The sequence below is a fragment of the Dermochelys coriacea genome, chromosome 10 (assembly GCF_009764565.3).
Source record: "Dermochelys coriacea isolate rDerCor1 chromosome 10, rDerCor1.pri.v4, whole genome shotgun sequence".
Lineage (NCBI taxonomy): Eukaryota > Metazoa > Chordata > Testudines > Dermochelyidae > Dermochelys > Dermochelys coriacea.
In genome coordinates this window covers 62,635,130-62,662,155 of record NC_050077.1, presented here as the reverse complement: position 1 = coordinate 62,662,155, position 27,026 = coordinate 62,635,130, and the positions used below count along the sequence as shown (strand labels likewise).

General features: G+C 42.9%; 1 protein-coding gene across 2 annotated transcripts; it reads right to left on the bottom strand.

Moving 5' to 3' along the window:
- Positions 1-1,030: 1,030 nt before the first annotated feature.
- Positions 1,031-25,581, bottom strand: ARPP19 (cAMP regulated phosphoprotein 19). 2 transcript variants are annotated; one of them, XM_038419558.2, is made up of 3 exons: positions 25,166-25,581; positions 12,413-12,535; positions 1,031-3,918 (listed from the first exon to the last, which is right to left on the bottom strand). In XM_038419558.2, exons 1-3 carry the CDS (start codon positions 25,208-25,210, stop codon positions 3,748-3,750), a joined length of 339 nt encoding a protein of 112 aa, XP_038275486.1. In that variant the 5' UTR covers positions 25,211-25,581; the 3' UTR covers positions 1,031-3,747. The 2 variants fall into 2 exon arrangements, with proteins under 2 accessions (XP_038275486.1, XP_043350347.1); XM_043494412.1 differs by lacking the exon at positions 25,166-25,581 and adding an exon at positions 16,743-17,063.
- Positions 25,582-27,026: the final 1,445 nt, after the last annotated feature.

Below are 27,026 nucleotides of genomic sequence, written 5' to 3'. Positions count from 1 at the left end.
TGATACAGAAGAGCAAGATTTGGGTTTTAGAAATTCTTCATAAAGATTAAGATATGCAATATGGTTTAGAGACCATGGTAAAGACAAGACAAATTTGCACATCACAATAAAAACTAAGTAGATCAATTTATTATGTATACTATACAACGTGTATGTTTGTCAGAAGCAATTGACATTTCATCACCTTAACTTCTTGAGTGGGTGTAAAGAATATGTCCAACAAAACAGCACTCCTGGGGCCTTTGCACAAACACTGTCCTACCGTACCATGAACAATAAGAGAAGCCTTCAGTGCTATTAGGTTTGGGGACATATCTTTGAAGCTGTTAATTAATCCACTTGCAACTATTTTGAATAAAATGTTGATGCTACTTGATACTGTATAATAAACCTACATGAGTACTACTAGCTAATCACTGCCTATCCTTAAAGGCAAGATAAGAAAGGGACTACCAAGCTACAGTGCAGACAGATCTCTGAAAAAGGTTATTTATCAAATGGCAAAACTCATATTATACATTATATACACAAGTTTGGATAGCTTAGTTATCTTGCTAGAGTAAGGTGAAGGTAGGTGTAGATTAGCAGTCAAGTTTGATCTACTGTGAAGCGATTGGGCTTCATCATTAAGTCTTAATTAAATGTATATATAATCAAACTAGCTGTGCCTGCTGCTGAGGTTTATCAGAAGAAGTTAAGGCTCACAATCAGTCATTCCCTGGTTAGTAAAACAGTACTTCAAATATATATTTCTCATGAATCACCTATAAATGGCATTTGTTACAACTTTAAGAACTGCAAGCCACTGAATGGACAACAAGCATTTGGTGTCTAATCAGTGGTACAAAATAGTGAATTATAGATGACTGAATGGAATGTTAAATTTAAGCCATTTTTACCTCCCTAAATATCAAGACAACTCACCCGGTGAATTACAGTGTAGCGTCACCGACAATGCACAGAGTCACTTTCAATTGTTAGAATCTTGTTTCAGACCAAATCTTAAATCCTATCAGTAGGCCTAATTTTACACTTGCTTTCAGTCATACATACAAAAATAAGGAAGGATTTTCACATTAGGACAGACAGCTATAAAAAGCAGTTTATCTCTCTCTCTCTCTCTCTCTCTCTCTCTCTCTCTATATATATATATCTCCATATTTCCTTGCTATTGTGGTATACACTTATGATTTGATAAGACTGTTCTCCTTTTCCAGATTAACCTTTTACTTATGGAAACAGAGCATAATTTTACTGTTTATTCAGTCTGGTTCCCATGAAAAATTTGTTATTAACTTAATGGAAGTAAGGAAAAAGTGGACTGTAATTAGCATATCCTTAACGAATTACTAGCAAAAAGACCTATGAAAGACATGTAAGAAGGAACAGATTTCTTTGAGATTTCGAAATTCTCTGGGATGAGTGTCCTCCTTTGACCACAATGGGGGAGGGTCAAATAAACTGACAAGATTATGCAAATTAAACCTGTACCATTACCTTTAAATCATCTAAACCTACCATACACAATTAACATATCTACCACTACTTCTTTTATGAAAAGAGACCAGAATTTTCAAAATGGGTGAAGTCAATGAGAGCTGCAGGTGCTCAGTGCCTATGGAAACAATCAGGCCCTTTGGCCATAGTGCATGGTCAAATAGATCTGAGTTAAGCTTAACTAAGTTTTTCCTTGTTTGTTTTCTGACCTTGTCAGTCAGTCTTTGGGATGGGGCACTGAAAAGAAGAAAGATTAGTCTAATTTTTCTTCAATGGTCATTTCCCCCACAAGTTGGGGTTTTTTTTTTTTGGATGATACAATACAGAAGATTTTTTAAATGCACATTGTAATTAGAATATTCTTTCATGCATGCTTGTAATTGGGTTGGGTTTATACAAAGGAATTGTGTTGCAGTTTTCCTTGAAGAAGTGAATTACAAAAGCAAGCTATCCAAGACTCTTGTCTTCTTGGAGAGGTGATTTTTGTGGGGGAGGGAGGCAAAATTCTGAACTCCTCCTTTCAAAAGGGGAACTTACAGCCTTTTTGTTAATTGGTTTTTAATAAGCATTATAGAGCAAGCGCTACATTAACTAATACCTGATCCAGCTAAAAGAGCAAGTTCTGATTCATATTGTGCCCATGCTCAGCTAGCTTTCCGATATTATGTAATTACATGTATATTTTGGTAGCTTCCAAGTGTTACCTGCTGTATCTAGCAATTTAGGTCCCCATATGACCTGCATTGTCTACAAAGAAAGTGAAATTTATCCTTATTTACTGAAATGAAACTACAACATTATCTATCAATAGACACATCTTGTGTTAAACAATAGATCACAGTGTATAAGTTTCTATTCTTGGTGTTGATCAAAACCAGTTAGGGTTTGTTGTGCAACACACAGAACTAAGAAGTCGATATATTATAACATCACCTTAAGCGTTCAGCAAAACAAGATTTCATATCCTTTCAATTAAAAATGTTAAATATTCCAAATTCATTAATACCTGTCCAATTTCTTAGTAACACCTAGTAGCTTTGAAGGCTGTCATCTGGTTGAACCCCTCAAGGACAGTATAGGTTTTCATACATTGATTTCTCTATATTCCAAATATCCCACAAAGCATTTCAACTTTAAAAGCTATAGATTTTAAAGATACTCAACAGAATGGGTACCTGCCTTTGAATGCCTATAGGTACATAATTCAGATTACCATATATGAACATTAGAGGTTGTTACACACACACAAAAAAATACAGCTTCAAAAGCATAAGGTTAAGACCAACTCAATCAAGTGTCTATAGTAAGTGTTTCATGAATCCTGGGTACACAAGTTTGTTACGTTCAGCAGCAAGATTCTGAGCACATAATTTCAGGCTGAGACTTTCAAAGGTACAGAATCACTTGTGCTTCTGGTTGGCACATTCTGCTTCTTAAAATGTAAAATTAATAGACAATTGCAAAAGGTTGTGCAAAACTACTGTATTTACAAAAATGGCACAAGAGTGAATTCAACAGTCTATGCACATGCACACTTCATTCACATCTTCAACAAAAGTGTGTTCTACACTACAGAACTGAAAAGAATACCAGCTTCAACAGGCAGTTGTAAATAAGTACTAGGTTCACAAGAGTTACATGAGAATGGGCAAATATTGCCCAAGTAAAAGTCTATTGTTAAAGCTGAGACAGGTTTAAGGCCATTCAAGTTCAAGAGCAGATACACAAATTCATTCAAAGCCCCGATTTTGTTTTTATACATGCTTTACCTCCTAGCAACTTGTGGTCTAAACCTCTAATTTAGAGAACAAAGCAGAAGTCAAACACAGAAGAAAAAGCAACACAACAGGTAGTTATATTAAATACAAACATACTATGCTGCAATTAAGGTGAAATAAGGAAAGCAGAAACATTAAAAATTGTAAAACTTGCTATGTCACTTGCTGAAACCAGTCCTACACTAGGAAATAGGCAATATGTACATTTTCAAGTAGATTACTTTACATTGCTCTAACCAAACCTGTCCTTTTTATCAGTGCATTGTTCTCAACTAGTCCAAGTACTACACATTTTACTCTCAACAGTACTCCCTTACAATAGCAGCATATGCTACCACTACCTGCAAAGCTGTCAGTCTCAATGATTTAGTGTAGGGGGGTGGGGGAAAAGAGAGAGAGAAAACAAAAAGTGAGGAATAACTATTCAGGAGAAAATAGGAATGAGAAGATTCATGCAGTTCAGCCATTCTAGTCAGCCAGCCAGCTTGCTGGCAACAAGAGATGGTTTCCGCTGAGGAAGATCCTGTGGAGTGGGAATGTGATCACCAGTCACTTCTGTCTTGTCAGGAGCTGCGGTAGGGAGTTGCTTGTTCTTCATTTTTGCTTTAGCCATGTTGTAATCACCAGAATCAAAGTATTTTTGCTAGAAGACAAAAATATTTAAGACTTGAAAAGTTTATCCAATACATGAATGAAATTACATCAGTTATTAAATCAAAGACCATTTAAAACTTCAGAAATAGATGGGAGTGGGAAGTTTAAAGCAGTGCTCTTAGAAAGGAGAAAATGAAGAGTTAAAAAACAAAACTATTTTTTACTCCATTTGGGGCACAGTAGCTTTATTAAACACTCCAAAATAAAACAGCAAGTTGAGAACATTAAGACTGCAGAGTTAAGCATGGCAGGTGAAGAAACGCTGATGTTAAGATTTCACATGTCACCATAGGTCTGTCTTGTTGTATATAAGCACTTTGCTACTGACCATAGTTTTCAAAAGAATAGGAGGCTTCATTCACTCTCAAGGACTTCAACCCAGGACCTGAAAAGCTTGGTGCACTAAGTGAACTCAGAATCATGTACCTCAACAACCAAAGTATCTTAGAAAGTCCAAAGGATAGAGAGCCTGCTCCAGGAATCCCAGAGCGGTGCTACCTTTAAATAAATTAAAAAAAAAAATAGCCAACCACACCCAGCATATTTAACTAGACTTCACATTATACAGCTAAATTAGTTACGGACACATTCACAGAAAGCCCTTCCTGAGCTGCACGTACATGGTTAAGATTTTGTCACTTATTTTTAGTAGAAGACACAGATAGGTCACGGGCAACAAACAAAAATTAATGGGAGCTGGTGACTTGTCTGTGACTTTACTAGAAATAACCCAGGGGCAGAGCGAGGTAGTAGGGAGGAATGACAGCTGGAGTTCCGTGGGGTGGACTGACAGGCTGAGTCCCACCTGCCTCCAGGGACTATGGCCACAGGGGAGACATGGAGCCCTGGCTCTGGAGCTGGCTGTAGTAGTGGGAAAGGGGCACACAGTCCCTGCTCTAACCTCAGCCACAGCCATGGAGATGCACAGCCCCAGCCACAGCCATGGAGAGGCGGGAGAAGGAGAGAGAGATGGCCCTGGGAAGCCCTGGGGCAGGGGCACACAGCCCTGGCTCCAGACCCAGCTGCAGGGCAGGGGCGCACAGTCCTGCCTCCAGCCCCGGCTTCAGCCGCCGACAGCCGAAGTCGTCACAAGAGGTCTCAAAGTCACAGAATCCATGACTGCCACGATCAAATCATAGCCTTAATTATGATCTTAGGAAACAAACAAACAAACAAACAAACCTGAGTTTTTAAAGGCCCATTTGGTCAAACCACCTACTTTCAACCAAAACAATGAAAAGGCTTGAAAATGAAAACACTTTTTCCACGAGGACTATGCCAAAACCAAGTTTTAACTTCTAATCCCATAACATTTCAGCCAGAGGGAAATCTATTGACCTTTTCTGAAACTCCCCAACCCCAAATAAAAAGATCTTTTGTCATAGCCTTCACACAAGCTAGCTGATCTGCTTTGCCTCTAACTTTCCAAAGAGAATTCCTTCAGAGTTTTCTGTCCAGAAGCAAAAGTTTCAAACAGCAACTGAAAACGAGTTAAAATGACAACAGTTATGCAACTTTAACTGTAAGGGTTGGATCCAGAAATTGACTTAGGCACTTATAGTCCACATTTGGTCACCACTGGGACCACCACTCAGCTGCTCTACCTTGTAGGTGCCAAAATTTCAGCAGCTGAGCATGTACACAGCAGTCTAAGTCCTGACATTGCACAGCAGTTCAGAACATAAACCCTAGTGTGAATCAGAAACCAGGCATTCTGCTGCCACTCTTGCCTTTAGGGGCTGATCCAGTAGGCATGCTCGGAGCACACCTAAATCCACACAAAATGGCTGGAGAGTAGAGTGGCAGCAGCCCCTTATAACCTTCAGCTCAGTGGTTAGGACACTCACCAGGGATATAGAAAACCCAAGGTTTCATTCCTCCTCCTCTAACTGATGTGGAGAAGGGATATGAACAGGGATTTCCCACCTCTCACTCCAGTGCCCTAACTGGACTACAGAGTCACTTTCATTGGCACAATGGATAATTATATATATAAATAATTAATTATAAATATAATATAATATAATATATTAGTGGAACAGCTCCAACAGGACACACCGAGAACCCCCTCACCCTCCCGAATATTCCATGGCCCTGTGGTTAGGGCACTCACCTGAGAAGTAAGAGACCCAAGTTCAAATCCCTTTTTCACATCAGGCAGAGGGGGAAATTGAGCCCAGGTCTCCCACACACCCTAACCAAAGGTGATAACAGGGATGCTGCCTCTTCCTACTGCATTTCTTACCAAAAAACAAAAAACAAAAAAAAAAAAATATCCCACCACACACACCAGCTAACTCGAGGAGAGAGATCATGGCTGCACATCCCAAGTGGAGCTGGCTGCCTCCCTCCAGTCCAGACTTACACACCTAACTCTCTCTGTGGAGCTTAGGCCATACAATTTCCTTGGCATTTCCTCCTGGCTAGCTTAGGCAGCTCCCCACTGAGTGTGGTAGTTTGTACTATTCCCATTCTTAGACACCCAACTCTCCCCATCCATTGTAGGAAGTCCGAGCATCTAATTCAGGGTTGTGAATTCCACTAGGGCTCCTAAATCCCTTTGTAAATCTAGCCTTAAGTGCGTCTGCGATTCCCCCCATAATACTAGTTTTTGCTCTTACATTTCTGTAACAGAAAAAGGACAGTGCAGAGTTTACTATGCTTATGGAAGGGACAGTGCTCTGGTTTTTGGCCAAACAAAAGTGATGTCAGAGAGAAAGCAAACTGGACATAGAAGAAAACTGCCTCCTGAAGACTTGTGGCACACTGTAGAAACAATTGCTTCAAAATTGAGCCACTGTGCCACATGAACAGAAATCATAATATGCAGTGCCATATTTTACCCCCCCCCCCATATCAATGGGCTAACAACGATTGTGGGAATGTGAACATGTGCCCCACCCTCCAAAATCTAATTATTAACAAAAATTTTGCTTTATTTCCAAAGACAATTCAATTTAAGTGTCTTCCCACGCTGCATATTAAAAGAAATAACGAACAAAGAAGGGAACTGCTTATACAGTGAAACCCGCTACACACAGAACACTTTCTAACGCAGAGAATACTGAAAAAAAAAGCCAGTAAAATAAAACGGTAAATAAAACAAATCTGACAATTAAAATTCAGAAGTGTGATTTAAGTGGTTAGTGTCCCTTTAAAAGTGAGACATGTAGATGGTTCAAGTCTACCAGAAATGTCAATACATAAGATTGTTCTTCCCAAATATTAATTGGCTGTTTAAAATTGGTCTTTGTTTTACTTATAAAACAGACAGTTGGGAGTGGAGAGAATCTGCAATGTCAACCCCTTTTATCAGGTTATATTTTGAAAATTCTGCAAAGAAAAAGCTAGAGATTTACAATTTTGATATTTAAACCATAACTTGAGACCTAATTTTATAGTGGCTGGAGCAGGCAAACCAAATTTTACTGCTACCCACTAGGTCTCCGCTAATAGTGTTTAGTAAACTAAACTTTTCGTCTTTTTCTAGCTCTATTTTTTGCTGCAAAGTGTCAAACATAATTCAGGAACCTGCGGTCCCATTCAATCCTTTATATTGTAAAGGAGATTCTCTACTTCAGCCCCAGATTTGCCAATTTTGAGGTTTATGTGACTATTTTTAGGTTATACAAGGAGGCCAAAAATCAGACTTAAAAGTAAGCTTCTAGTAATGGAGAAAGTATTCCTCCATATTCCATATCACCTCTGGAACAGATTAGCCTATTTATAGGTTTATAAATTCAAGTCAGTTGGAAGTTAAATACTGTAGAACATGCAACACACTAGTTAAGTGTTTAATACAGAGAGCACATTACACCCATTCTCAGTGCTTTGTATTAACTACCGACTCATTTCTAAGAGAAGATTAAGGTACTGATTTCAACCTGTGAAGCCCTGAATGGCTTGAGCCCTGACTGCCTCTCCATTAAGTATGAGAGCAGCTGCAATATACAGTGCCTAAGCTAACAGCCCCTGAATTAACTGGGAAGGGCTGGTGACAGGGGGCTTTGGAATTTGCATCCTGACCTTGGATTGCCAATCCATTAAATCTGTGTTTTCCCCGAGAGCCTTAGGCCAGGTCTACACTTTGAAGTTGGAAAACCCTCCTAGTGCAGCCTTTTTGACAGTATATCATACACCAGAGAAATAAGTGAAACAAACTATACCAGCAAAAGCATGTAGACCATAATGTCCTTCGTACTGCAACATTATATTTAACCGTAGTGAACAGTTCAAGAGATACATGAGCACATATTTAGATATTCTGCTTAAAGACAAATGTTTTCTCTGAGCATAAGTGAACGAACATGTTAATTGTACTCTAACGATCATACAAAAAGCCCCCTACAACTCAGATTCTGTGAGGATAATCCAGGAGCACACCTCTTTGCACTTACCTTCCATCTATGGATTGCAGAGATGAACTATAATAATGTGAAAACAACAAGGAGTCCCTATAATAATGTGGTTAACCGTTCCCAATTCAGCCTCATTTACACTGGTTTCATCTACTGGGCAAGATCCTGACACCACTTTGGCTGATCTGTGCCTCTCCAACAGCAAAGCACCAAAAAGCGATCTTAACGGCTATCTGAGACGTCCACTCATGTGGCAAAGGACCTGTGTAGCAGCTGTTCCAGCTCAGGGTACAGAAAAGAGGACATGTTCAGGAAGCTGCTGTCATGGAGTCACTAGGGCGATGCTCTAGAACAACTCCATATGAAGCCAGCCAGGACTCTGGGGGAGAATGCGTCCTCTCTTTCTGAGTATACTGTCTCCAGGGCAAGAAGCTGACACATCTTAGACCCTTCCTGGGTCTGACCTTGGAGAATTCAGCATCCCCTTCCATACCATGTGCTTCCCGCAGTGAGTCCACCCGTGCGGGGCTCCTGGGGAAGCCAGAAAGCCCTGCACCCTAAATCCGCAGTCAGACATGACTCTCCGCCAGCCAGTAAAACAGAAGGTTTATTAGTTGACAGGAACACAGCATAGGACAGAACTTGTTAGCACAGAAATCAGTGACTTTCAACCAAGTCCATCTTGGGAGGAGGGGAGCCCAGACCTATGGCTCTGGTCTTCCCCCTGCGCCCCAAGCCAGCCGAGACTGACTCGCTTCCAGCTGCCTGGTCCCTGCCCTGCCCGTTGCTCCTCCTCTGGCCTTAGTCTCGCTTCCTGGGCCAAGAGTTATGTGGTCGTATCCCCCTCCTGGGTCTCAGGTTACAAAGGGGCAGCCATAGCATCCGTGCAGGCAGCTGGAGCTGCCCCCACAAAAGTCACACCCCCTTATTCCCACCACTTAGACATTGATGCAATACACCGGGAAACTGAGGCACACACAGCATTCATGCAAAACAGTAAGGCTCACATACAACATAAGGGAAAATCCCCACTATGTCACAGCTTCTACCTCCCACCAATTTTGGGTGGCCATTAACTGCCAACATAACTTTGCATTGGCTGGTAGGTGGGGGATTAAAGATGGCTTGACTTCACTTTCATATGCCCCTCCCAGTTGAGTTCCACAATAAACAGTAAAAGCTAGGATGCTACAGATCTGGAGGTGCATGTACTGGCAGAGGTTGCAGAAGCTTGCACAACACCTGGCATTACATGACTGCTCATCTAATCACAGAAGACACTTTACATAGTGCCTTTCACACAAACATATTGAACAGTTTACAGATGTGTAAATGAAAGCACAAAATAGATGACACTTGCCCAGTGTAAAAAACAAAAATCACTGGCTGAGTTTGGAACAGAACAAAACTACCGACTCATTCCATACTACTCAATCCATTAGATCAGTGCTCTCCAGGCTGGGGTATAAATTTATGACTACAATACCTGTGATGTCTACAGTACATTGGCACAAATTTCAGTGAAACATTACGGCCTTCATGTAGTTACTCAGAAGATGGGTGAATATTTTTTAAGAGCAGCCACTAATTTTGGCAATCCTAAAACAGGAGGGATGGTACAAGAGCAGTGCAAAGCAGCTGTAGCTGGGATCAGGTTCTGATCCTAAAGGTTTACTACAATGGAATGATGGTTGATTTTATGGAAGTACTGATAGGCAACAAGGGGCCACCTTTTGAATTTAGTGTTCTCAAAAAGGTTGGATGAGCCACTGAAGCTGTATTCAGTTACAGTGCCAGATTGTTAGTGTTTGTTTTGCAGGCATGATCTTTGAACAAACATCATTTCCCATGGCTTTTACTGTTTTTGACGCTAGCTGATTAAAATAGAACCATATATATCAGTGGTTTTCAAACTTTTTTCCTGGCGACTCAATTGAAGAAAATTGTTGATGCCCGCGACCCAACGGACCTGGGGATGAAGGGTTTGGGGTGTGGGAGGGGCTCAGAGCTGGGGCAGAGGGTTGGGGTGAGGGCTGCAGCTGGCAATGAGGGGTTCAGGGTGTGGGAGGGGGCTCTGGACTGGGGGTTGGGGTGCATGCTCTGGGGTGGGACCAGGGAGGAGAGGTTTGGATGCAGGAGCAGCTCCAGGTTTGGGGAGGGCTCAGGGCTGTGGGTGCAGGCTCTGGGGTGGGGCCAGGGATGAGAGTTTTGGGTTGCAGGAGGAGCTCCAGGTTTGGGGGGGCTCAGGGCTGGGGTGCGGGAGGGGGTCAGGGCTCTGGGTTGGGGGTGCAGACAGGGGCTCTTGGTTTGGGGGGGTTCAGGGCTGAGGCAGGGGTTTGGGGCACAGGCTTACTTGTGCGGCTCCCGGTCAGTAGCGTAGCTGGGGTGCAGAGGTAGGCTTCCCACCTGGCCTGGCACCATGGACCGCGCTGCACCCCGGAAGCAGCCAGCAGCAGGTCCAGCTCCTAGATGGAGGCACGCAAGCAACTCCGCTCGGCTCTCGCCCTCAAGCACCATCCCCTCCAGCTCCCATTGACTAGTTCCCAGCCAATGGGAGTGCGGAGCAGGTGCTTGGGGCGGGGGCAGTGCATGGAGCCCCATGCCCCCCCCCACCGCCTAGGAGCCGGAACCGCTGCTGGGTGCTTTCGGGGCACAGCGTGTGTCGGAAAATGTAGGGACTAGCCTGCCTTATCTGGGCAGCACCGCCAACAGGACTTTTAATAGCCCGGTTGGTGGTGCTGACCAGAGCTTCCGCGACCCAGTCCCTTCCAGTCCGCAACCCAGTTCTGGATCGCAACCCACGGTTTCAAAACCAGTGATATAGATATTGTTGCAACCACTGTTATACATTTGCAACAAATCTTGTACAAAGGTTGTCATATGAGGCATCTATGAAAGGTTATGATTTGCTGATTATGATTATGCTATCTGTATGCATGTATCATTTTTGTATTTTAAGTTATGAGTATTGCCTCTATATCTGTATTTCAAATGTTTTCTCCTGGGATAACTAACAAGGTAGCTAGGTAGCACATCTTGGAGGGTCTATTCAAATTGAGTGGCCCATCAAAAGACATTTAACTTACAATGGACCATGGGAGATGCCCATCTACACTGAGTGGACTATCCTGTAAACATACTGTCCAGAGTATAGATAATGGCTTCCTACAATGACAGAGCGAAATTGGGCAGGGACGTGTGACTTGCCCACGTGACTCCAAACTCCCATCTTTTATCTGTAATTTTCCACTAGCTGTGCTGAGGTTTGCTTTTTTTTTTTTTTTTTAATTTATTAAAACAATGAGTTTCCCTCCACATGGCAGAGGATATAAAAGGCCCTAGAAACCCTTCCATTTTGCCTCTATCATGCTCCAGCCTCTTTCCTGCCCAAGCCTTTGAACTATGAACTTATCCTAATTGGAACATTCTAACGAATGGACTGAGGACCTTACAATGATTTGGATGCAGCCAGAGACTTTATTCCATCACTGCTACAAGCCTGAACCAAGAACTTTGCAATACTAATCCTTTAGATACTAAAGGATTGGAATCATCATGATTTTGGGGTAATATTCGAGTTACATATTGACCTGGGTGTGTAGCTAGTCCTTTGGGATCAGAAGAACCTTTTATTTGCTGAGACTGGTTGTAAAGAACCACTCATCTCTAAATCCAGTGTTTTCAGTGGCAATACAAGGACTGGGATGCCCAAGGAAGCTGTTTTTATGACTTCTTGTTAGCCAGTGTGGTGAAACAGAAGTTTACTTTGTTGCTGGTTTGGTATATCCTATGGGAGATTAGCCACCGATCTTGGGGTGTATCTGCCCTATTTTTTCAGCAGTTCATTCTGAATTTGGCGTCCTCAGTTGTGACCCACTGAGGCAAAGTTACACTGCTATAGCCTAAAAAGTTACTGACTTCAAAAAACAACATTAAAGGATTCTGAACACTGCATGTTTTTTTTCCAAAGCATTACTCTCTGGCTCAACAAAAAAACCTTTGCAGTAATGTATGCATTATCTGCATCGGTATGGGGGGGGGGGGGGAAGTCACAGCAACAAGCATTCCACATTTACTTTTCCATGCAAGTGACTTGTATCGATCAATTTATAAAACAGAACTCACTCCTTTCTGAAGCCTCTTCCTCAAGAAATCTGAACCCCCAGGCTTTTGGCCTAGATGAGGATATCTTGCTTTCAACTTTGCTTCTTCAACTTTTTCTGGACTGATCACCTTATCTTCCATTTCCTGAAACATATGCAATTAAAAAAAATTATTTCTATAAACACCTGTGCCAGAATTCCCCCACCGAGCAATTCAATAGCACACCGATCCATGTTAGCCATCTGATGCCACAAACTATAGGAGAGGATTTGACTAGACGCTGTTCAGCATTTTTCCAAGAGCTCTGATTGCAGCAACTATAGAGTGTGTCCCCCTCCCATCTTAAAAATTAAATATACAAGGTTAAAAAAAAAAAAAAAAGATTCCTGCTGTATCTCGCAGAACTCCAATTTTACAAATAGCTGATAACACTATCAACCAATATATCCAATTTCATAGAGCAAGCTTAATTTCTCAATCTAAAATTGGTGGTACAAAAACTTTTGAAATCTATACAAGTGTCAGTGGGACCTTTTCCAAGTATCCCTGCAGGATCGTACATAAAGCTGCACAAGAAAAGATCTGTGTAGATGTCAGTTTGTGACAAGACTCCTCTTTCATGACTGTACTATAGCTATGGTATATTAGTATCACCCCGCACTGCATACAAATATCAGAATAGTACAGCTCTGAATCCTTGCCTGCCATAATCAGGAAATTATAGCACATTTATAGATACTGGCCTTTTATGGAACACTAAAGTAGTTTGATATATGTTAACAGATTTCCACAGGCTGATAGAGTACAAGTTTAAGATTGAGTAATGTCCATCGCATCAATGGAACAGACTGATGTGTACAACATATCAAGTGATTCAACATTTTAAAGATGTCTACTCTACATACAAGAATTTGTGGCCTCTTGTTTTTCCAACATCACCCTCTAGTTTGGTTATTTGCTCTTATTATGCACATGCTCTTTCATATATACGTTATCTTCCATACGCATGAAATCATTATCAGACCAATAATTTTCAGAAACAAGTATTTTCTTCTATTCAACACTGTTATGTTGATGTTACTTTCCAATGCAGAGGCCAAGCCTAGACTGCTTCTGGTACTCAACTGTGGCAAATTTTGGGGGAGGCCCTTTTGATTTATGCTGGTTGCTGCTGCTTTTAATCTGCAAGGCTGGCTAAATGCTCCTCTTGTGAAAATGACGACACGGCAAGACTTTTGGACAAATAAAAGGGACGAGAACTCTCATTGAGATAGTCACCCAACTGCATCCAGCTCATCTTTGAGCGTTGCTATAATTAACACCTCTCCCTGGTATCATCCTTCCCCTTGTTACCTCTTTGGAACGCCTGAGAATTTACCACATGCAATATTTTTCTGTCCAGACACAACTTAACAGTGGAGAATTGTGAGACACTCCCCAACTTAAATATAGTGGAGAACTAGATTACGCAATTAAATGAAATTCAGTTTGTATAGGTTTGTGCAAAATGACTGAACTTCCTCATATACTGATGGGCTCTGAATTTGTGTGATCTGGTGAGGAAGGACTTTGGAATCTTCACAGAAAATTCAATGACAGCATAGGCACACCATGCAGGAGCACTTGAACCAGTCTATTTCAATACATTAATGAACAAGAAAGCAGCCAGTTGGTAAATAGATATGGAAGACCTATCAAGACATCTAACCCACCTCTCTGCCAAAACAATGTTGTACCCACCGGTACATTTTTTTGTTTTGTCTAGTTTTAACAGTCCCACGAAGTTGCACTGAACCGTAAATGGTATCTCATTTAGAGGTTGTACTGATCAAGATATCTTTTCACATATAAAGATCACTTCCAACAACAGTGCTGTGACACTGACAGATCAGGTCAGGCCAGAGCCATAGGCCAATTCACTTGTTTGTGAATATCAAAGAAGTTAAATGTAGTAGTATATATTCAAGGCAATTTTCTTTGAGTTAACAGAGATCAAAGGAGATGTTAATTGTATTGTTTTTGCCTATCTATATCCTGTTGCTTACTATTACATTACATTTACATTATACATGCCTGGTAATTAAATAACCATAGATCAAAGTATATGTTAATGAAGTATATTCAGGTTTAGAACTTAATGAAAACTAATGGAATGTTACCTGTATTGTTTTCACTTATCTATTCCTATTATAATGTAATAGCAGGCATTCACATTATGTAATTCCCACTCCTGGGAGAATACTGCACCACTGTGCATTGCAGAAATTAATGTTGTGCGCGAAACTTCCTTTCCCCCACAGAAATGGGCTGCAGTGCTGTTGACCGCCACTAGGGACCTCTTGACCGGGCAGAGCCCACTTTACACATAGAAGACACTGCTAGGGGGCGGGGGGGGGGGCGGCCGAGGGAGCTACAGGGTTACTGGCAGCTGCAGTTCCCAGAATGCCAAGAGGGAAGGAGGTGGCAGCATGCAGGAAACTCCACACAAGCCTGGGATTGAGCATCAGGCTGTTTCTCCCTCTGGATCCCTGGGCTCTGAGGGGTATGGGGGTGGGTGTCTGGACTGGGGGAGCCCACAGTTGAGATCTTTGGGGGGAGGGTGCGGGGAAGAGAAGGCAGAAAAATAGGAACTGGGTTTCACAAGGGTTTCTTTAACACTCTATTCCAGGGGAAAATCTGTGTGTGTATCTGTATTGTCACAGACATATCTTTCAGCTAGTATTTTGAAATAAATTACCAAAATAAGTGAATCTGATGTGATTAGATAGTGTTATTTTTGACAAAATTTGCAGAATTTTAAAATACTGTGTGCAAAAAAATTTTTGGGGGGGACGGGGGGAGACGACGACAGAGAATTCTCCCAGGAGTAATATCCCTGTAAGTGGAAATGCTAATTCAAAGCAATTGGCCATTATGAGAGTAAAACAATCAAATTGTTGTATGGAGAAGAAGCTATAAGTTCTGATTCAAAGGAAGATCCTTTATCTCTGGACTGTTTGGATTCTAACAGAGTAGAACAACTGAACAAAAAGATGGAGATCCCCAGAGTTATTCTGGGTAGCCCTGAAAAGACTTTGGGACACTGACAGATTACTACATCTCTGCTATCATTTTGGACTTACAAACTTTGACTCACAGGTTAATGTATTTTACCTGCTTTAACCTCTCAAAAACTCATTTCTTTTTCTTAGCTAATAAACCTTTAGTTAATTAGATAATTGGCTGACAGCATTGTCTTTGGTGTGAGATTCAGAGTACGAATTGATGGGGGGGCAAGCGACTGGTCATTTGGGACTAGGAGAAACCTGATGTAGTACGATTTTTGGTTTGTGTGACCATTAGCACAAACTTCAGTTTGTCTGGGTGGCAAGATGGGCTGGAAATGCTAATGGGACTGTGCGTGACATGGTAATACTGATATAGTGTTTCAGGAGTTCACATTTGTTACTGGCTTGATGAAGTCTAATTACAGAATATACCACCAGTTTGGGGTGCCTGCCTTATTTTCTGACAGTCTGACTTAAGATTGGAACTAACAGTTGTGAGCTACACCAGACAGCATGACAAGTGCCTCCTATCACACTGGGTCACTGTGTGTGGACAGAGAGAAGTGTAATACCCAATTGAACACAATATCATCACTTTGTATAAAACCATGTGTTTTCCCAGGAAGTCTTCCATGCAAGTTCTGACAAGCTCTGACAGCTAATAGCTCGTGAGTCCTGGTTATTATAGCTATAGATTGTTGATGTTTGGTAACTGTAACCCTCACACAACACCTTTACTCAACTTAGGGCCAGAAAAGACAGAACATTTAAGACAAATATGACATTTAAGACAATATGCACACAAATATCTCCATATAATGACATTAATAAATGAGGGTCAACATCCAACAACTTACATAAATACACTGTCTTGCTGTCTCAAAGGAAACTCAGCTTGTGCTAGTTTACATGTTGACAAGCCAGCACATTACCATGAAGTCAAAAAACATATAGAATTTGCATTTATGTTATTGTGGCAAAACTAATTAAGTGTATTAATACCTGAACAGGATGCAGAATATGGTTGTCTACTACTGATTAGAACAATGGAGACCCATACATCAATGGCATTAGTGAATTCTGGAAAAGGATACATTCTCTAGACATGTTACAAAAAGCAATATCCAGACAGATCTGACAATTTATTTGGGGGAAGGCCATGTACAACTGACAGGTTTCTGTATTAGGCAGCCATAAGGAAGCATGCAAATGCTCTAAAGGAATTAATTCTGCAACTCTTCATTAAGTAGGATAAACCAAGATGGTTGATATACAATGCACTGTCAGGGCCTGTCTACACTTACCAGGGGATCGATGGGTGATGCATCAGCGGTCAATTTGGCGGATCTAGTGAAGACCTGCTAAATTGACCACAGATTGCTCTCCCATCAACTCCTGTACTCCATTGGATCGAGAAGAGTAAAGGGAGTCAACGGTACAGCGTCTCCTGTCGACATCGCATATTGTGGACCCCGCGGTAAGTAGATCTAAGCTATGCAATTTGAGTTACGTGAATAGTATAAGTCAAGTCGACGTAGCTTAGATTGACTTTTCCCTGTAGTCAAGACAAGGCCTCAGACAATGAAATTTTGGAGCAGAGAGGAGAATGCACAGCTTCCTTTTCCCTACCAGGACAAAAAAAAAAAAATCTAAATATGTAGATGTACAGTTTATTCTAATAAATTTTATGACCCAAAGAAGTAACTATCAGTTCTTCTCAAACTATAGTCCACTCAACAGGAATACCAGAACAAAACATCAAGGAAAGTGCTCCAAAGGGAGATTTTACAAAAATAAGAATCTGAAAACCAATAAATTAAATCCAAGATAAACTGCTGTGGCAAAAGCAGATATTCAAACAGGAGTAAACTGCAGCTTCGCAGGAGAGGCTTCTTGGACATATGAAGCTCTAAGGCTAGACATAATGAAATGACAAAGTCCATCATCATTCTTTGGCAAAGACAGGTATTTTGTGATAGGGCACCGCTTTCTTCCCCCCACCCCGTAAATTTTACATCAAAGACAAGAAAAATCTAGTCTGGCTGTAACTGAAGTTTCAATGTATTTTTATCCCTTATTTAATATTTTTTATTCCTCTACTCTCACAAGCACACAGTAAAGGTTTCTAAAACATCTCTCTTTCAACTAGAAAAAACTTCTGATGATTTAATCCCTGCCAAGTTCAGATTCATTATCGGGCTGTATCCAAATACAAGAGTTATTTGAAAGTTAGATTTTCACAGAAGATAGTGTTGCAAAATAAAAAGTTTATAATCTAAAGAGTTGTCCGAGTTTCAGTTCTAAGTGTTCTCTGAATCAGGGTTTATTTCTGTGCTTCCAGAGCTTTTAGGAATTTTTTCTCTAGGTGCATAACTTTAGTAAGTAATACAGAGGTAGTACAGTTCTAGACTTGATCATCAAAATATTTTATTAGAACAATGATATTTTCCCAGGCAAAACGTTGCTAAATCTTTCAGGCAATATTTCTCATTTCCTCCTACAAAAGACAACATTTGATTTGCCCTGTGAAAATACTGGTGGTGACTGTGCCAACTGCTTTCCTGTCTTGTCACTGGGTTCCTGTGTTTGTTCTTGGCACATAAAATCAGTGAGACACTGAACATCAAGGATGTGACAATATGCATGGATTTTAAAGCAAGTAACCCTGAAAAAGCTGTTGTTAATTTACTATTAGTTGACAATTGGGAAGAGGGCAGGACAAGATGTTCCCAGCTCCCAAATGAAACAACAACTTGAGGGTGCACAAATTAAACTACCAGTCAATAAAAATCTAGTATGCAGTTTATTAAAATGTTTTTAATTCCATTAATACAACTTTGTAAGAATTACACAAACATCATCCTAACAGGATGCAAATCAAATTCAAGTTCTGTTTTTATAATTCAAAGTTCGTTCTTTTAAATTTCTTTGACTTGGACTATTAAACTAGATTGGGTCTGTTTCAAACCAATTTCACAATGGAACTACAGCACCAGAACAGTGATACAGTGTTTGGTTCCAAAAAAAACCTCCATTAAGTGTTTAAACTTTGAAGACTTCATATTGATATTTAGTTAGTATCGTAAAGTTTGCAGCCTACAATCAATTGTAGTGTCTAGAACACTACACTACAAACGAAATCACATAAGCTATATTGTGGCATAATTTAGTATTAAGAATACTCACGTATACAGAGCTATTCTGATAGTGATGCATAGTCCAAAATGACAGGTTTCAGAGTAGCAGCCGTGTTAGTCTGTATTCGCAAAAAGAAAAGGAGTACTTGTGGCACCTTAGAGACTAACAAATTTATTAGAGCATAAGCTTTCGTGAGCTACAGCTCACTTCATCGGATGCATTTGGTGGAAAAAACAGAGGAGAGATTTATATACACACACACAGAGAACATGAAACACTGTAAGGAGAGTGATCACTTAAGATAAGCCATCACCAGCAGCGGGAGAGGGGGGGGGGGGAGGAGGAAAACCTTTCATGGTGACAAGCAAGGTAGGCTAATTCCAGCAGTTAACAAGAATATCTGAGGAACAGTGGGGGGTGGGGTGGAAGGGAGAAATACCATGGGGAAATAGTTTTACTTTATGTAATGACTCATCCATTCCCAGTCTCTATTCAAGCCTAAGTTAATTTTATCCAGTTTGCAAATTAATTCCAATTCAGCAGTCTCTCGTTGGAGTCTGTTTTTGAAGCTTTTTTGTTGAAGGATAGCCACTCTTAGGTCTGTGATCGAGTGACCAGAGAGATTGAAGTGTTCTCCAACTGGTTTTTGAATGTTATAATTCTTGACGTCTGATTTGTGTCCATTCATTCTTTTACGTAGAGACTGTCCAGTTTGGCCAATGTACATGGCAGAGGGGCATTGCTGGCACATGATGGCATATATCACATTGGTAGATGCGCAGGTGAACGAGCCTCTGATAGTGTGGCTGATGTGATTAGGCCCTATGATGGTATCCCCTGAATAGAATACTCACCAGCAACCACAACAGAACCACTAACCCAGGAACCTATCCTTGCAACAAAGCCCGTTGCCAACTCTGTCCACATATCTATTCAGGGGATACCATCATAGGTCACTCGATCACAGACCTAAGAGTGGCTATCAAACAAAAAAGCTTCAAAAACAGACTCCAACGAGAGACTGCTGAATTGGAATTAATTTGCAAACTGGATAAAATTAACTTAGGCTTGAATAGAGACTGGGAATGGATGAGTCATTACACAAAGTAAAACTATTTCCCCATGGTATTTCTCCCTCCCACCCCACCCCCCACTGTTCCTCTGATATTCTTGTTAACTGCTGGAATTAGCCTACCTTGCTTGTCACCATGAAAGGTTTTCCTCCTCCTCCCCCCCCCCCCCGCTGCTGGTGATGGCTTATCTTAAGTGATCACTCTCCTTACAGTGTGTATGATAAACCCATTGTTTCATGTTCTCTGTGTGTGTGTGTGTGTGTGTGTATATAAATCTCTTCTCTGTTTTTTCCACCAAATGCATCCGATGAAGTGAGCTGTAGCTCACGAAAGCTTATGCTCTAATAAATTTGTTAGTCTCTAAGGTGCCACAAGTACTCATAGTCCAAAATATGTTTTTTACTACATTTTGGATAGGAACACTGTCCCGTCAATAGTTTTTCCACAAATGTTTTCCAAACTTAAGAACATTAAGCTATTGAACACAGAAAATTGTACTTGTTGTAGGAAGTTTGAACTGGTAAGACATTTCAATCAGTCAACTTTAGCCCCGAACCCTTTCTACCTGTACAACTAGTTCAGGTCAGACACAAGAAAATGGGTGGATGACAGCAGAGCTTTAGGCCATGACTACACTCGAGAGCTTACAGTGGCAAAGCTGTACAGATGCAGCTGTGCCACTGAAAGGTCTCCCAGGTAGCTGCTCTATGCTGTTGGCATAATTAAACCACTCCCAATGAGCGGCAGTAGCTATGTCGGTGGGAGAATGTCTCCTGCCAACATAGGGCTGTCCACACCGACACTTCTGTCAGTGTAACTAATGTCTCTATGCGTTGTGTTTTTTTCCACACTCCTAAGTGACAAGTTATACCAACAAAAGTGCTAATGTAGACGTATATTTGGTTTACTCTCTTAAGGCTTGAATAGAGACTGGGAATGGATGAGTCATTACACAAAGTAAAACTATTTCCCCATGGTATTTCTCCCTCCCACCCCACCCCCCACTGTTCCTCTGATATTCTTGTTAACTGCTGGAATTAGCCTACCTGCTTGTCACCATGGAAGGTTTTCCTCCTTTCTCCCCCCTGCTGCTGGTGATGGCTTATCTTAAGTGATCACTCTCCTTACAGTGTGTATGATAAACCCATTGTTTCATGTTCTCTGTGTGTGTGTATATAAATCTCTCCTCTGTTTTTTCCACCAAATGCATCCGATGAAGTGAGCTGTAGCTCACGAAAGCTTATGCTCTAATAAATTTGTTAGTCTCTAAGGTGCCACAAGTACTCCTTTTCTTTTTGCGAATACAGACTAACACGGCTGCTACTCTGAAATCTCTTAAGGCTATCACCTAAGTTTAGACTGTTTGGGGTAAAAAGTTACAGCACTTCAGCACAACAGAAGTGATTCCATAACTTAAGTCCAATTAGGAAGACTTAAAAAAATTAATGTTTGCAATGCAGACCATAAGCAATAATACAAGCCTAAAAAGAAAAGATTTTTTGTAGTCCAAATAAAAAAAAAAAAGAAAAGTAAAGATAGCATAAAATGAGGGAAGCTAGATTCCAGTTTTCAAACTCCAAGATGCTGTAAGTAACAGAAGTAATGTTTTAAAACTGGCCAATGATTTCTTTTAAAGTGGCCATTTTCAATGACGACAGGACTGAAGGTAAAAAATCCATTACAATCTACATACCACACAGACTATGCTGACAGCTTGTGCCACACACTTTCAAAGAAACTGCAGAACCACCTGATCAACATCCTCTACAGCAAACAGGGAAAGATTAAGAATGAGTTCTCAAAACTGGATACTCTCATAAAGAACCAACCTTCCACACAAACTTCCTCGTGGCTGGACTTTACAAAAACTAGACAAGCCATTTACTACACACACTTTGCTTCTCTACAAAAGAAAAAGGACACTAAGCTATCTAAACTACTACATACCACAAGGGGCCACGATAGTGATTCCCATAACCCACCCAGCAATATTGTTAAACTATCCAACTATACTCTTAGCCCAGCAGAAGAATCTGTCCTATCTCGGGGCCTCTCCTTTTGTCCCTCCACCCCCACGAACATGATACAGTTCTGTGGTGACCTAGAATCCTATTTTCGACGTTTCTGATTCAAGGAATATTTCCAACACACCTCTGACCAACATATTAATCCACAGAGACCTTCCTACCAACACTACAAAAAGAAGGATTCTGGGTGGACTCCTCCTGAAGGTCGAAACAGCAGCCTGGACTTCTACATAGACTGCTTCCGCCGACGTGCACGAGCTGAAATTGTGGAAAAGCAGCAACACTTATCCCATAACCTCAGCCATCCACAATGCCATCCACAGCCTCAGAAACAACTCTGACATCATAATCAAAAAGGCTGACAAAGGAGGTGCTGTCGTCATCATGAATAGGTCGGAGTATGAACAAGAGGCTACTAGGCAGCTCTCCAACACCACTTTCTACAAGCCATTACCCTCTGATCCCACTGAGAGTTACCAAAAGAAACTACAGCATTTGCTCAAGAAACTCCCTAAAAAAGCACAAGAACAAATCGGCACAGACACACCCCTAGAACCCCGACCTGGGGTATTCTATCTGCTACCCAAGATCCATAAACCTGGAAATCCTGGACGCCCCATCATCTCAGGCATTGGCACCCTGACAGCAGGATTGTCTGGCTATGTAGACTCCCTCCTCAGGCCCTACGTTACCAGCACTCCCAGCTATCTTCGAGACACCACTGACTTCCTGAGGAAACTACTGTCCATTGGTGATCTTCCTAAAAACACCATCCTAGCCACTATGGATGTAGAAGCCTTCTACACCAACATTCCACACAAAGATGCACTACAAGCCGTCAGGAACAGTATCCCCGATAATGTCACGGCTAACCTGGTGGCTGAACTTTGTGACTTTGTCCTCACCCATAACTATTTCACATTTGGGGACAATGTATACCTTCAAATCAGCGGCACTGCAATGGGTACCCGCATGGCCCCACAGTATACCAACATTTTTATGGCTGACTTAGAACGTTTCCTCAGCTCTCGTCTCCTAATGCCCCTACTCTACTTGCGCTACATTGATGACATCTTCATCATCTGGACCCATGGAAAAGAAGCCCTTGAGGAATTCCACCATGATTTCAACAATTTCCATCCCACCATCAACCTCAGCCTGGACCAGTCCACACAAGAGATCAACTTCCTGGACACTACGGTGCTAATAAGCGATGGTCACATAAACACCACCCTATATCGGAAACCTACTGACCTCTATTCCTACCTACATGCCTCTAGCTTTCATCCAGATCATACCACTCGATCCACTGTCTAGAGCCAAGCTCTATGATATAACCGCATTTGCTCCAATCCCTCAGACAGATCTCTACAAGATCTCTATCATGCATTCCTACAACTACAATACCCACCTGCTAAAATGAAGAAACAGATTGACAGAGCCAGAAGAGTACCCAGAAGTCACCTACTACAGGACAGGCCCAACAAAGAAAACAACAGAACGCCACTAGCCATCACCTTCAGCCCCCAACTAAAACCTCTCCAACGCATCATCAAGGATCTACAACCTATCCTGAAGGACGACCCATCACTCTCACAGACCTTGGGAGACAGGCCAGTCCTTGCCTACAGACAGCCCCCCAGTCTGAAGCAAATACTCACCAGCAACCACACACCACACAACAGAACCACTAACCCAGGAACCTATCCTTGCAACAAAGCCCGTTGCCAACTCTGTCTACATATCCATTCAGGGGACACCATCATAGGGCCTAATCACATCAGCCACACTATCAGAGGCTCGTTCACCTGCCCATCTACCAATGTGATATATGCCATCATGTGCCAGCAATGCCCCTCTGCCATGTACATTGGCCAAACTGGACAGTCTCTACGTAAAAGAATGAATGGACACAAATCAGACGTCAAGAATTATAACATTCAAAAACCAGTTGGAGAACACTTCAATCTCTCTGGTCACTCGATCACAGACCTAAGAGTGGCTATCCTTCAACAAAAAAGCTTCAAAAACAGACTCCAACGAGAGACTGCTGAATTGGAATTAATTTGCAAACTGGATACAATTAACTTAGGCTTGAATAGAGACTGGGAATGGATGAGTCATTACACAAAGTAAAACTATTTCCCTATGTTATTTCTCCCCGCCACCCCACCCCCCACTGTTCCTCAGATATTCTTGTTAACTGCTGGAAATAGCCTACCTTGCTTGTCACCATGACAGGATTCCCCCACCCCACCCCCCGCTGGTGATGGCTTATCTTAAGTGATCACTCTCCTTACAGTGTGTATGATAAACCCATTGTTTCATGTTCTCTGTGTGTGTATATATCAATCTCCCCTCTGTATTTTCCACCAAATGCATCCAATGAAGTGAGCTGTAGCTCACGAAAGCTTATGCTCAAATAAATGTGTTAGTCTCTAAGGTGCCACAAGTACTCCTTTTCTTTTTGCGAATACAGACTAACACGGCTGCTACTCTGAAACAGGTCATAAGTATGTACAGCAATTTTGTTTTGGATGCTCTCCATTCTTTATGGCCTCTGGGAAAAGCTAAGAGAGACTCCCAAGTAGCCTGCTGCTCCTTGAGCCATTCAGAAATTAGAATGCTGGTAAAGTGGTGGAGAGTTTCCTGCCACCAAGGCTTCACATGAAGACCTCGGACCCCTAGCACTCAGACGACTACAGGGACTAGGTAGGGGAAAGGGAAAGGCCCTGGGAGTAACGAGGAGAGGGAAAGTGATCATTCCCCGCAGCCCCAGGCATATTAATGGTTTATTGGTCAGGAGATTAAAACTCCCCCCTCCCCGTGAAACAATGTGCAACGGTCAATATCTTAGCGTTTTTCACCTCTCAGCCATGTTAAGTTATGGAGCACGGGGCCTGCAACCTGCCCCGCGCACAGTCACACATCCCAGCTGTCCGCAGCCAGCAACAGCCCCCCTCCCGGGACACAGAGCTCAGCGCAGGTAAAAGCTTCCTGATCCTGCAGCGGGCCGCAGCGCTTCACTGCAGGAGCCGGGGCAGGGGGCCGCGCGCGGCGCCACCCCACCCTTCCTGCGGGGAAGCCACCGCCAAGCTGCGAGTTCGCGTAACCCGCTCCCGAGACGCCTCCGCAGCCAGGCTCGGCGGCGACGGCGGCAGCAACGCGCCATCCTGAGACGATCCCATTCCCGCAGCGAACCCGGCCTGCTCCGCGGCAGCGGCCACGGCGCTTGGGGGGGCTCCCCAAGACCCTGGCCAGGAGCAAAGCGGGGCCTCCGCGCGGGCAGAGCCGAAGAGCAGCTCAGGCCTGGGGCACCGCGCCCCGGGTAGAACCAGCGGCCCCCGCAAGCCGGGAGAAGGGAGCGTCAGCCGCCAGAGACGGAGCACCCTGCCCCGGGCCCCGACGCTGGCCGGAGCCAACACAGCCCAGGAGAGAGTGGCCGCCCTCCCCCCACGTGCCCTGAGGAGGCACGACCCAGCCGCCCACCTTCTGCTCCTCGGCCGAGGCGGGCTCCGGGCTCTCGGCGGACATAGCACCCCCTGCAGCTGCTGCTAGAGAAGGAGACGGCAAGGAGTGGGGAAGCGCAGCCGCCTCCGTCCTTCGCTTCCACCACCGGACCGCGCACCGATCGCCTCCCGCACAAGATGGCCGCCACGCTTACGACGGCGAGCTGGCGGGATCAGACTTCCTCCGCTCTTACGCGCCCCAGCAACTCAGCCGGCTTGGGAGAGAGCGAATAAGCAGAAAAGAACTTTCCAACTCCCGCATCTCTCTCCCTCGACTTCCGCTTTTTCAACGTCATATCCGCCTCCCTCTGCAGATGAAAAGTGGGAAGTGTAGTATGGTCTTTTGATTTGGCCTAGTCTAGCCTTAGGGTGGCTACTACTCCGCGATTACGCTATTTCAAGAGGGGAGAGGAAGGGAGGCCTGCATTAAAACTGCATCCTAGCTACGGTGACCATATTTCCCAAAGGGAAAATGGGACAGTGCATGGGGCTGGCTTGAGCCACTTGCTAGGGCTGCCAGGCATCTGGTTTTCAACCAGCACGCCCCGTCACAAAGAGATCCTGGTAGCTTTGGTCGGCACTGCTGACCAGGCTGTTAAAAGTCCGGTTGGCAACGTAGTGGGGGCCTAGGACTAAGACTGGCTCCCTGCCTACCCTGGCTCCATGCGGCTCCTGGAAGTGGCTGCCAGATCCCTGTGGCCTCTAGGCACATGGACATCCAGGGAAGCTCTGCGTACTGCCCCTGCCCCGAGTGCCAGTTCTGCAGTTCCCATTGGTCAAGAACCCTACTGCTTGCCCAAGCCCTGCCCGCCATCCCAAATCCATGTGGCTAACCCATGCCCCGCTCCCCTTCTTCCCCTCACACGCGGCTAACCCCCTTGTTGGCCCGAGCCCTGCCTCTTCCTGGGCCCCACCCACATGGCTGGCGTTGCTCCTCCCCAGCCGAGCCTGCCCCCCACTTTTGCCAAAAAAATGCAGGATGGCCAGGACAGGCTTAAAAATGGACTATCTCAGCCAAAATGGGATGTATGGTCATCCTAATCCTAAAAAAGAACAGTACTTGTGGCACCTTAGAGACTAACAAATTTATTAGAGCATAAGCTTTTGTGGGCTACAGCCTACTTCATCAGATGCATAGAATGGAACATATAGTAGGATATTATTATATATATATATATACACACACACACACACACACACACACACACACACATACATACAGATAAGTTGGAAGTTACCATACAAACTGTGAGAGGCTAATTAGTTAAGATGAGCTATTATCAGCAGGAGAAAAAAACTTCTGTAGTGATAATCAAGATGGCCCATTTAGACAGTTGACAAGAAGGCGTGAGGATACTTAACTTAAGGAAATAGATTCAATATGTGTAGTGACCCAGCCACTCCCAGTCTCTATTCAAAGCCAGGTTAATGGTATCTAGTTTGCATATTAATTCAAGTTCAGCAGTTTCTCGTTGGAGTCTGTTTTTGAAGCTTTTCTGTTGCAAAATTGCCACCTTTAAATCTTTTACTGAGTGGCCAGAGAGGTTGAAGTGTTCTCCTACCCGTTTTTGAATGTTATGATTCCTCATGTCAGATTTATGTTCATTTATTCTTTTGTGTAGAGACTGTCCAGTTTGGCCAATGTACATGGCAGAGGGGCATTGCTGGCACATGATGGCATATATCACATTGGTAGATGTGTAGGTGAACGAGCCCCTGATGGCGTGGCTAATGTGATTAGGTCCTCTGATGGTGTCACTTGAATAAATATGTGGACAGAGTTGGCAACAGGCTTTGTTGCAAGGATAGGTTCCTGGGTTAGTGTTTTTGTTGTGTGGTTG

Bases quoted from the DNA above. Each gene is read 5' to 3' on its own strand.
- ARPP19 (XM_038419558.2), bottom strand. From the start codon at position 25,210: ATGTCCGCCGAGAGCCCGGAGCCCGCCTCGGCCGAGGAGCAGAAG. The intron at 12,536-25,165 runs GTGGGCGGCTGG...CATATGTTTCAG, and splicing joins CCTCGGCCGAGGAGCAGAAG to GAAATGGAAGATAAGGTGAT. The intron at 3,919-12,412 runs GTGAGTTCTGTT...TTTGTCTTCTAG, and splicing joins GGAAGAGGCTTCAGAAAGGA to CAAAAATACTTTGATTCTGG.